The 12,957-nt window shown below is 35.9% G+C and overlaps 1 protein-coding gene across 2 annotated transcripts in view; it reads left to right on the plus strand.

The window, feature by feature from the left end:
- Positions 1-12,957, plus strand: part of AFG1L (AFG1 like ATPase) — a 70,419-nt gene that overhangs the window by 26,368 nt on the left and 31,094 nt on the right. For both annotated transcript variants that reach the window (XM_086744902.1, XM_086744903.1), the window contains one exon: positions 114-172. In XM_086744902.1, coding sequence (XP_086601028.1) covers positions 114-172 — 59 coding nt within the window. The remainder of the gene's footprint in view (positions 1-113; positions 173-12,957) is intronic.

Genomic DNA, 12,957 nt, shown 5'->3' on the forward strand with positions numbered 1-12,957 from the left:
CTTTTGTTCTTCCTCTCTCTAGCAACACCGAGTTTTATTTGCCACACTAAAAGACAAGCTGACATTGTTATTAAGACTAAGTAACAAAATGGTACTGATTTCTTTTCTTTCAGATCTCTATAAAAATGGTCTTCAGAGAGCTAATTTTGTACCATTCATTGCTGTGCTGAAGGTAAGGAGAGTCACTTGTTAAATGCTTTTCAATTTCGCCTGTTCTGTTAATAAATCAGAGATCTGTACGGGATTGCTTTGATACTAGTTTCCAGATAAGATGTATATGCTTTAATTGTTTGTGGCAAAAGTAATTGAAGGTAAGGCAAAAAGGAACTCTTCCTCTCTAAATTAACGTGTCTTGAAAGCTGGACATTTTTAGTATGACAAAAAGTTACCTTTTTGACTGAAGTAGGAGAATTTGTTTGTTTGGGTAGGATTTTTCTTACTGGTGTGTATCTGCTGTGCAACATAGTATTCCTCTAACAGGTACACTGTGTTGTACTTGTGGACATTTACATTTATTTTGCTACAAAAACTTGTTGTTCCTTTGGTGTAAGGAAAGTAGTGTTCGGTATGTACCCCTCAATTACCTTGTTTCTGGGGGGTCTTTCTTGTGTGTAAGTGGTTTTCTGAATGGGTATTTGTGAGGCTTCACATAATGTTCAACAAACAGCAGTTCTGAAGCAAGCTTTCTGGAATCTGCATGTTGTGGTGTGGCAGGCCATAAACTTTATAATTGCTTCATTTAGATTAAAAAATGGAACATCCTTTCTCGGTATGAATAATACAATCAGTGCTTGTTTTACTATTAAAAAGAGTATATGCTAAAATCACACTTTTAAAGTTCTGGGCAAGTTGCAGATATTTTTAATTCACAAGCTGTGATTGTATTGTTATGTTACTGAGGGCTAGCATACAGCTCCTGTGTCCTGCTCCACCTGGATTGACAAGGCACGTTAAATGGAAATAACAGCACTTTCCTACCTCACAATAGCATTGCCGGCATAAATACATAAACAATGTTAACTGTATCAATATCTAAGATAAAAAAAAAAAGGTAAGGTAGAGTTTAGGGTAGGTTTGGCTTAGTGAGAAGAAATTTGGGATTGCTGAGTAGATATATTGGTTGGGTGTTTCTGTTAAGGTGGTCAACAGTAAAGCAGTTGACAGTGTCTTGGATTTTCAGTGGGGCATTTTGGAATCATAAGATTGCTTAATTGCCTAGGCACCTTTGAAAATCCCATCTAATGTTGATATTTGAGCAATTAGCAAGTTTCAAAGTTCATATGCCATTGACGTGAATGTGGCACTCCTATGTACCTCGGTATGGCTGTGTATCGAGTCAGGGAGGTTACCAGTGAAAGTGGTTCTTACCTGGATAGCTTTAGGAAAGTAAGAAATGTAAAAATAGATGAATAACCACTTCCACTATAGATTCCTGATAAGGATTTATTCTGCAGTTGACTGCATTGCATGCATCATAGAGCATTTTAAAGAATAATAGTACTTTCCTATGCATTTGCTTTTTGAAATGTGGCATCCACGGCAAATCTTTATTTTCTGTATGTCTTTCCTTGTTTGACTCTTATTTTTCTTCCTTGATAAACATAAGGCTCTTTAATTTCAATGATGATCAAACTTAAAGAATATCTATCACATATGCTTATTTGTAGTTTCCTTTTTTCTCTTTTTGACTAACTGAAGAAAAAAAATGAAATGTAGTTTATACATATAGAACACCTCATCAGGACTAAAAAAATAATCTAAATTTTTAGAAGGGACCTTGTGGATAGAATACAGAGAGAAGCCCTAAAGGTAGATTGGGGTTAGAACTGCGACAAGTAGCACAACCCAGACTAGAGTTAGACAAACATTACCATAATAAAGATGAAGGGAGAAAAAAGGTTTCACTTAACACTATTCACAAGACCCTTTCTAAAACTTTCTAAAATCATGGATTACATGTCGTTGATTTTTCATCTACATCTTTAAGTTTCAATGCTGCTTTATATATATCTGCCTTTAATGTCACTTTAATAGATGTTACTGATATAAAATGATTAATTCCCAAAAACATAATGCCTAAAAGGTGGATCAGATGAAGCTTATCAACAAATGCTTCTCTGATCTTAGTTGGAAAATGGAAGGGTAATAGCAAAGTATTAAAAATAATAATTAAAAGAATTGCAAGTCTGCATTTTTTAAATTCAGTGCATCAGAAGTAGGCATTAAAAAAACACACAGGAATGTATTTTAAAGTAAGATTTTAACAAGTGACCTTTACATTACAAAAGCATGGATAGAACTAAATGGATATTCTGGCTGTGGTGGTTTGAGAAATGCAGATTTAGGCGTCCCTGGCATGTGTATAATCTGTACCGTGGCATCTGTGTATCTTTTTCTCATGGCAGTGGTGTTAACGGATGGAATAGGTTCTGCATCAGCTGCTTATAGTTCCATATGTGACTTGAGGAAATGTAAAAAAAAAATATCTTCCAGAGTTTTGCATGGAAACATAGTAAATCACATTTGCAAGCATCCAGTGTAATGTTTTTCCACTATCTTCTGTACCTTCACCTCATTCCAAGAGCCATGTGTGTCATTCTCATCTAACCTGTTCCCTGGCCTTGGCTTTGACAGCTTGGACTAACTTCTGTCTTAGTTTTCTCTGGATTCAGAGCATCCTGTAGGGCTTTTGTTTGGGGTTTGGTGAATGGGTGGGTTGGTTTTGTTTGTTTGGGAGATTAACTTTTGTGATCATATATCTTAAAATAAGGCTCTAGCACTAAAAGTAGTTCAAGTTCTACACAGGAGCTTCAAATTCCTTTTAATATTCTTGGAAAGATGGGATAAGTGAAAGGTATCGACAATACATTTCTGTGAAGAGATGCTTCACTTGAAATACGTTTCAGGCTGTTTCCATTCCTCATAAATGGAATACGTAGGTCCTAGATACCCTGGTAACTGTTATACAAAAATTTTTCCCTTCAAATGATCAAAAGAAACTGTTTCTTTCCTAGATCTAGAATTACGCATATTCATCCTTGATTTTGTTATTTTTGTTTTCTTCGGGTTGTATAATTCCAGTATCTGGTTTGGGGTTCCTATTTCTTACAAAGATAATTACGAACTAACTTCTGTGGAATAAACAAAAAGGTGAAACAGTGCTCTAGGGAAGATATAGTCATGTTGCAAAGTTTGTCTGTATTGCTTTTCTAGGTGGTAAATTACTAGGGACAAGTGATTGCTGAGTGCCGGCAGTGGGAAATGCGATTGGTAAGTTCTGTTTCTTACGGCCACATAAAAGCTTCAGATACTACAGCCAGTGGCTGCATAAAAGCTCCAGGTCTGTGTAGCTGGGGAGGCCAGTAAGACTACTGGCAGCTCTTCCTGCCTTACATGTGTCCCCTGCCTAGTTCTGAACCTGTCCCAGTGTTCTGATCTTTTGAAGTCTTAGCTTGAGATCAAGTTTTTCAGTGATTCTTTAAGCCTGTAACTTAGAGGTAGTTTTCATGAACGGGGAAAAACTCTCAATTGATCAGTTCATTGTTGTGGCTAAAATTCTTTGGGACACAATATTCTTTATGGAAGGGCTTAGTTTCTGCAACAGATAAGAGTGCTTCTTCAGTCCATGAAGTTTTACAAAGATAGAGCTTTACAGAGATAAGAAATATTATGAAGGAAAATCTTTTAATTCTGTAACTGCAATTAGATTCAGTCCCTTCTGACTGAGCTTTGAATCTTGTAGCATCTCTTACCAAACGTTTTAAAGTGGAACTTCTAAGTGAGATTTTTTTTTTTTTTTTCACAAAGGCAATTTTTGAAAAGAAAACCAGTCATTGCTCACAGTTACTTGGTTCAAATGCTTAGAGCAGAAATACTCCAGAAATTGTTAAAATAAACCAACATGAAATATAAACATTTTCTAAACATTTAAAAACTGATTTACAAATAAAGCTATGTATCTTTACCAACTTGTTGTGAGATCTGAAGTGAGACTCCTCAAAAAAAAAGAGAAAGCATGCTTTAATTTAATGGTTTGGCAGTAACTATGGCAACAATTTATTTTTTGCACACATTTTATAAAGACATTTACATCAACCCTCCACTGTTCTAGAATTCTAATTCAGTTCAGTGCTTCGTTCTCTGGACAATCAGGAAGGAAAGTTCCTCCAGTAGTTTGTTGTGTAGAGTCTATAAGGTAAATGAGCAGTTCTTGAGCTTCCAAAGTTTTCCTGGAACTGTAGCATGAAGTTTTAAAATGTCAAGCTGAATCGAAATACCAAATACATAACTTCTACATTGTGCCAGGTTTTCTTCATACAGTAGGCCTGCACAGCACTAAATTCTAACTGAAAGTCAGGGCCTTTCATAGCCTGAGCGTACCTGTAAAAGGTACAGTTTTAAAATAAAAGGTTTGGCTTTGGCTACATGCATTTTGCTTTAACTAAAGAGAAAGAGTCAACGAGAAGCCTGTTGTCAGTAGGACATGAAATTATGGTAAGCTTCCTATAGTGAACTTTTTTTCTTCTGCTATTAGGGATCAAATAATTATTTGTTCTAAAACTGTTTGGTTAAAATAACTCTTAACAGTAAGCATTGTACACTCCTCTCAAATAGAAAGCGGCATATTTTTATATGCTGTATTGTTCACTATCTTTCTCAAAATTGGTCAATGAATATTTATTGACATTGTTGCCTACTCTGGTTTTAATTAAAATATACCCTTTCTTACAAAGCAAGAAATGGAGGAATTTAAGTTTTTTTACTTTTCAGTAACTTAGTTTGAATATGCCAAAAAAATACTTGGTTTAAAGCATCTAGAGCTGTCCCTAAGGAAATTGTGGGAGTTAATTTTCTACAAAGGCATTTGGTAGATATAAAATGTCTTTGATGGTGCACTCAGCTTTTGTCCAACCACCTGTGTGAGAAATGCAGGGATTTGTTGATTGGCGGATCTGCCTCTTTTACTCCCCCCCCCCAAAAAAAAAGTCATCTCCTTGATGAAATTGATTTGTCAGTTTGTTCCAGTCTAATGGTGTGATAGCCCAGCAGCTTTCAGTATGTTGAATAGTTAAAACCTGCTTTTGAGGTCAGTGTCAGCCACTCTGACCCCTGTGAACTGTCACCTGAGTCAGAATTGCAGGGATTAGGCCTTTGATATTGTGATGGCTTTGCCTATCAATTGACTTTTTCATTACCGAAGATGTTGAGCCTTTTGTTTCCCTTCTTAGTATGTAACCAAGCAAACTCCTAAGTAGAAGGAGCATTTGTTCTTGTTCTCTCTCTGCAAGTAATAGAAGTACTCATCTTTTGTGAAGCATACCTAATTAAACATAGAAAAAATTTAGAATAGAAAATATAGCATGATTGCAAGTATTTCTGTGCTGAGCATAAGTATCATTTCTGTTTAATTTTAGTGTGACAAATTTGTAAGACTGTTAACTAACAAAATGTTGTATTTAGAAAGCAAGGTGTCAGATAAGAAGTTACCAGCTCTTTCTGCATTCAGCCTTCTAAAGCCTCTGTGTATGGGTTAAATTTAAACACAAGGATTACTTGAATTCTGTAGTTCAGAGCACTTAACTGTTACAATATTTTGTAATGTACCTATTGCTTGTAATGTACCTATTGTGTTCTCTAGATATTAAGCTGTTCAGTTTGTTTACCTTCTACGTCTGGCTTACGCACGCTTGCTCCTAGACTGTTTAGATGCAGATCAAAACTTTATCTAAGGATGAAATAGTTGCTACTGTAGCTCAGTGTCAGGCTTCCTGCCTTCTCACTTCCTTCTGAGTTCTTGCTTTGTTAGTTTACTCCTTTATTAAAATGAGTAAATCAAAGCATATCACAGATATGGAATAGTTGATTCCTGGTGTATCAGGGTAAATTAGTCTAATTACACGTGGCAGTTTTATTTGCTTGTGATGTAATGTGAAATGAGGTCCTGCCTCCCCCCAAAAAGCCCGAGCCAATTAATAAAGCTTTTAAGCTCTTTGTCACAGGCCACCGTGGAGGTCTGCAGAGAAGAACTTTAATCCAATAAACATTTCATTTAGATCATGAAAAGAAAGCATGAGGAGAAGCTCCTACAAGAGAGGGTGTTACCAGCAGTTCTAGCCATGAAGAGATGTGAGGAATTTGCCAAATTAACCAAGAGGCCTTCATATTTAACACATAAATGTGTCAAAACTAATAATAGAATAATTTAATTTGAGTTGAACCTTATATTGTTAAAATTCTAAGAAGCCACAACTGTTTTCTTCAAAGACTTTACTGTTAAGCTGGATGGACAGGGCAAGGGGAGGTTGTGAGAAACCCAGATAGCAAATAACACTGGCCGAAGCTGGTGGAAAAAAAAAAAAAGGAATAGATAATTAGGTGTAATTAGCGTGTATGAATTGTTGTCTCCCTGCCCTTGGCTTGAATAAATTTCGGAGAAAAAAAACCCTAGTGGTGAAAACGCTTTGATGTAAGAAGAGTCATTGTGGTTTGGCAGCATAAAGGCAGTGTTTTATGCTTCTTACATAATGGTTGTGATACAGAAAGAGTGAATGGACCCCGCACCCCCCAGCCTGCTTTACAGCAAGGACTTTTGGATTCCCTTGAAACAAAATGCATCAGAAGTTTTCAGTTGTTGGTAATGAGGTAGTGGACCTCATCAGAGCTAAGCGTAAGCCATCTTTAGCCTTTGTTTAGATCTTAATCGCATTTTTTTTTTTTATTCTGGGAAATCTAGTTTCGTAAATCAATACTACTTTTTTTTTTTTCTTTTTTTCTTTTTTTTTTTCCTGCCTGCCAACAGTTCTGGCAGGAGCAAAGGCTAATACTGGGAAAAGAAATACAAATCAAATGTTAAAAAGAAAAACAACAGCAAAAAAAGAAATCTAGACAAATAACTCCATCCAGGGTATAATTTCAATGAAGTAGATGTATTAGGGGTGAATTTGACCCTTAGCTTACGAAACATCGTGTTGTAAATTTGGAGTGAACTCTTGGCATTTATTTTTCACAGAACACCACAACTTGTTTATTAGGAGATTGAGAGCTACAGTCATTACTGGTTCTTTAGCAAAACTGAATGTTTATACCATGGTTTGTGGGTTGGTTTGGGGTTGGAGGTGGTTTTTGGTTTTGGTTTTGTTTTTTTTTTTGTATTGATAGCTACTCTGTGGGGAAGATTTTTTTTTTTTTTTTTTTTTTTTTTTTCCCTAAGAGATGTAAAATGGGGAGAGCTGTTCAGTATAATTCTTACTGCATGGAAGTTTACTCTGCCATTCTTTTGCTCTCTGACTGGAAAAAGAAGAGGCTACTTGTCTTCTACTCAGCACAGCGACATCTGTACCTCCTGAATTCTTTCACTTTTGCCTGAATATCTGAAATACTATTCACAGAACAGTACATTTTAAGAGTCTCTGTCTTTATTCATGCACCATTATTTTACAAGTTAATTGTCTATTTTTCCTCTTCTTAGGGGGTAGCTGATTTGTAGCTAGACATTAAAATAAGTTATTGAAAAGTTGTACAATAGATCGTATGTTCCTTGTGGTGGCAAGAATAGTGGGGTTTCTCAGTTATTAGAGTTTTGAAGGCTGTAATGTAAACTTGTGCAACTTCCATTGAATTAATTTCACCTCTAAATTTATCTCTGCTAAACTCTTCAGTCTGAAGTTTAAATGTTCTTGTCACAAGTGTGAGAAAAAGATTAATTAAAAAAATTATATCTGGCAGTGTTTCACTTCCCAGATCTTTGTTCTCTAAGTCCATTTAAAAATAATTCACAAATAAAATGTCTGTCCTCCAAAATTAACCTGAGGATAGTTAGTTTCGTGAATATTGTACAGTATTCGCAGATGACATTTTGAAAGTTTAACTCAAAACTTGTTTGTGAGGTTTTTTGGGGGTTTGAGGGGTTTTCTTTGTGGTTTATTTTGTTCTAGTGTTTACAATTGGAACAAGCATGAAGTGACTAAGGCTATTGTAGCAATTTCCCATATTTTGTTATTGCAGAAGAATATGGGGGAAAAGACTGCAAAAAATTAGTTAACCCCTTAAAGCATTACACTGTTTTGTAGAACAAATATCCTTTTGTACTTGAAGTTGATTTATCTCTGAAAGGCAACACCTGAATATCATGCAAGACTAAGTAATTAGGCCTGATTGTAAGGGTTTTTTTTCAGGTATAGGTCACAGGAAATTCAGTTAGGGTAGAGTATGTACAAAGCTAAGAAATATGCAGATTTTCTGTTGTAAGATTGTATAAAAATTATTTACAGTTAATACTTGCATAAAGGTTAGAAAGGTTGATGAAGTGATATTTAGTTTTGCTTTACTATTCACTGCGTGTCAGAATGTAATTATGACTGATTCATGAAACTGTCTTAGCAATGAACCATCTTTATTAAAATGCTGATCAAGACAAGAGCTGACAGTAATAAAGAATAGAACATTTTAGTCTTGTTGCTTTTGAATGATTGCTAATTACCCCAGAGGTCATGTATAGTACTTATGAGGATTCATTGACATTTTCTTTAAAAGTCTACTGTTTCAACAACATCTGAACAGGGAGACAAAAACTGTATGCACACCTAACAATGCTTGGACCAAGTTTTTATCCACCACCAAATACCTGATTATTCCCTTTCTCCTTCCCCCTCCTCTTGAGTACATTGCATTCCCCTGGATTTGTGTAGCAGAAAGTTAGGAGTGTTACAAACTTGATTTACTCTTTTTAAAATGTATTTTAATTTTTTTTTTTAACAAGGCCAATTTTAAGCATGGATAAAAGGAGCAGCCCTTTGAAGGTCTTGCACCTGTGCCATGCTTGCTCATGACTTAATAGTCTGATTGATCTCCTTTTAGAGCTGCATCAGAGAAGAAACACAGCGCTTAACTTCATGCACTTCTCTCGGCAGGCTGTGAACAGACCTGCCCAGACTGTCCAGGCTGTGGACAGTCCCAGTTAGACCAGTTTCACGTTCTGAAACATACTGCCGATTTCACTTGCTGATGACTTTGAGAGTACACCAAAGTTAAAACCCGTGGGTAACCTTTGTAGGTGAGAATTTTTTTTTTTCATGACACACTGTTTTTGCTTGAGAGGACTCTTGTTCTACCACAGTTATGAATTATTTGGAAAACGCCAATTGTAATGGTATCCTTTGAATGGAGAAACCTTTTCTTGAAATCACTTAAGAAAGGATTTTAAGAAAAAAGAATTAAAATTCTAGTTGATAATATAACTCTATGTGGAGTCAAGTAATGAAAAATAAAAATGGTTAAGTCTAGTGAGCTCTGTTTAGCTGAGGAATTCTTCCTCTGTTGCTGGCTGAGGGTTCTCATCACGTGTCTGTATGTTGTATGATGCGAGCTAATTTTTCTCTCTTAGACTGGATGTAAATATACAAGAAGAATTATTGGCAATGAACAATCTCATTATCTTCTGATTTACTGGAGGAAAGGGATATTAGTGATCCTATGTATTGTTAATGGAGACCAAATCAGCAGGACAGGTGTGGAGTGTTTTTTAGTGGGGTAGGGAGTTTTTTGGATATAAGCTAATACAAAGAGTTAGATGCTGGGAATGCATTTGAAAGGGGAAGAGAATACCTGCGTGGAAATTACGATACCTTTGCTCAGAAAGAGTGGTTAGAAGTTGTACTTCTCAGGTAGGCATGGCTTGGTTATTAATAGTAGATATTCTAATGTGGTTGTTAAGAACTACACCAGAGGCCAAGAGTATTAACTGTGCAGCTTTGCATGCCTGAGTGTTGGACTGTACTCTTCTTTGCTCATATGGAATGTGTATTTGATACTGCAGATGCAGTGCTACTGCTACATTTGCAGGTGTCTAGTTTGACCTGAGTGTGAAAGGCTGAGGGAACTCAGCAGGTGTGAGAATAAAGGTAATAATCATCTGAAGGTGAAGCACTCTCACATCTCTGTCCCCCTACACCTTCTCTTGGAGATCCTCAGATAGTGTTTGTCTGATCCTGTGGGCTGATGGGATGATTTTGTATGTTGGTAGTTTGGTTTTGTTGGTTCTTTTTTAAAAAATGCCATTGAAATTCATAGCAGGGAATCACAATTGGGTTGACTTATGGGGGCCTTCAATAAGGTCAAGAAATACCAACTCACCTGCATTATCAAGGGTCATGAGCTGTTCACAATATTTGAGCTCACAGAGACACATTGTATTTAGTACAGTGGACCATAGGCCATCTATTAGCATTTCAGGGTGTTTGTGGCACATGGGAAACACGTCTTGAGAACTTGCATGTTATCTAGTTAACTTTGACTACCTTTTGAAATTTTCTGAAACCTTTGTTCCTGTACTTAACAATCTATCATGTCATGTACCTTAATTTCTTGAGCACTTAAACATTTTAATATCTACCATCCTTGACTGCATCAACAAAGAAATATTAGAGGTGCTTAAGGAAGAAAAATGTCTTTATATTGGTCTATATTTAATAACTTTCTACAGTAGGTATGCTGAAAGTCTAATTTTATCTATTCTATCTGAAGATTGTAGTTTTAGTTGTTCTGCCTCGACTTGAGTCTTGAGGCTTTGTCTTTTTTCCTTCTGGAATAAAAAGTTTTTCTGCCACTTAAGTGGAAATGAGTGCATGATCATGCTGGATTTTTAACTTACTAATTGCATTTTCAATTCTGTAATTGTATTTGTTCTTTGTATACATAAATACATAAATGACTTCAAAATAAATTGTATGACTAATTAATTTTGTGCATTTGAATTGAATAGGGTAAGTCAGACTTGAAATATCCGAACAGAATAGAACATCTTTTGGAAACTCAAGATGGTTTCACAAGAACAGACTAGAATAGCTGTAGCTTCAATTCTGAGTATTTATTTCAAAATCAAAGTAGAAGTTTGTCCCAAGTAAATGAAATGTGAAAGTTTAAATATCTATTTTAAAAAATGTAAACCAATAGTTACAGTTATGGCTTTGACAATTGAGTACTAACAATCTGTGAGCAATCCCGTTAGTTCTTTGGCGGTTGATTAGGATTCTGTGGTGGTGATTAGTGAGTGTGAGGATGCAATCACATCTGTAGAGTTTAATCAGTCCGGTGCTGGAGAAATTAGTCTAAAGATGGAGAGAGAAACTAGAACTTCTGTATGTAATCCTAGTAGGGTTTTTCCCCATGTTGCAAGATGATGAAGCGTAAAATTAGAGAAGCCTGCCATTTATTTTTTTCTTTCCCCCTCTGGAGTTTGCAGGGTTTGTAAGTGATAGTATAGATTTTCTAGTTCTGTGATGCGGGAGCATAATGTCATTAACACCTGTGAGGGGGAGAGATGATGCATGGTGGTACTCACATATGCACCTTCTTCGAGGTTCAGTATTTAATTCTTGCAGTTGTGAGCAGTATTTGTTTTTCCATACTGTGCAACCATGTATATCTGGCTTTCATTTTTGTAAATCTAGTATTTTAAGTGTTTAGCTTGGATGTATACAATATTTTGGTGTGGTTTATTTTCCTTCAGTATACATTCTGATTACATGCTATTTCTTTAACATTTAAAGCATTTATCTTGAAAAAAAAATATTTACAAATATGAGCATTTTTTTCCTCTGCAGTCCTGTGAAGCAGATAAGTGAATTTTACATGTGTAGAAACAAAGAACTGCGATGGGTATCCTTGTCTGGAAAGGAAACCCCAAAAGGAAAAACTTTTGTATTTCTGCTCAGTGCGTAGCTTCTCTGTGACCTTCATGACTCTGGCTTTGAGTAAAGGTGACCACGTGCTGAATCCCCCTTTAGAACCATCTCCACTGGTACATTCTTATCTTGGAGGCGAAATGCTGTTGTTACTGCCTGGCAGTGCAAGCAGTCCTCCCGTTACCACCCTTCAGTTCCCTGGTACTGCCATCACATCCTTTCTCTTCTCTGCTGTGTAGAGCTCAGTTTGTGTAAATAGCATTGCCCACACCAGTACATGTTTATGTGCTGTTTTGTTGGCATTAATTTCTTCCACGTTGTCATTTAAGGATCAGTTTATTTATTCACACTGCTGTTTGATTTTTTTTTTTTTTTTTTTTTGTGTTATGTTATTTTCCAGTAGCACCTACAGATCTGTACTTTACTGTCATAAATTCACGTAGGGAGAAGGATGTTCCTACCCTACAAAGCTTATAATCTAAAAAAAGCAATCATGTTTTAAAGGAATGTTTTCTGAAAGCATGTTGTTACACAGATTGTAATATTTTGTTTTAATAGCAGAGGCTATCCATGTTATGTGTATTTATACAGTGCCTAACAGAATAGGTGTGAGTGAGCTTTGAAGTGTCTCAGTAAAAATAATCAGTGACGAACAGTGGTAGATACTTACATGAACCTGTAGAAAGGTTAGGAAATCCTTGTGTCTGTTTTAATTTTATTTAGAACATGGGCTTTAAATGGCTGGAGTACCTTCCTGAACATAGCATCAGTCTGGAGAGGACAAAAAAAACCAAAAAAAAAACCAAAAACCAAAACAAAAAAAACAACCAAACAAAAAACCCCAACCCACCAACAGAGGGAAGAAACTGGCTTCGAGGTCCAAGTTAGTCGTTCTTCAGACAGTAATGAATGAAAAATATGCTAGGGATTCAAAGTAGAATATAAACCAGAATTTGACTGAGAATGCTGGTTTGAAAAATAGGGGACAACTGTATTTGAAAGATAGGACAGAATTAAGGCAAAAAACCACCCCAAACTAAAACTGAAAATGAATTAGGAACATCCAAAAGTAGGATAGCAAAATGATAAATGTTTTCAAAAGGACTAAGTATCTCTCTGTTCCCATTAACTGGGCCCTACTTCTGTACTTATATTGTCTGTAACAGAAAACTGTTGGGTATCAGTTCTGGTTTTCCATTTTGTTGATGTTTGGTTCAGTTGATTTTCACCTCCTAAGGAAGAAAAAAAATTGGTAGAATTGTAATAACTGTATTTC

Source organism: Chlamydotis macqueenii, chromosome 3, assembly GCF_036417535.1.
Source record: "Chlamydotis macqueenii isolate bChlMac1 chromosome 3, bChlMac1.mat, whole genome shotgun sequence".
Taxonomy (NCBI): Eukaryota; Metazoa; Chordata; class Aves; order Otidiformes; family Otididae; genus Chlamydotis; species Chlamydotis macqueenii.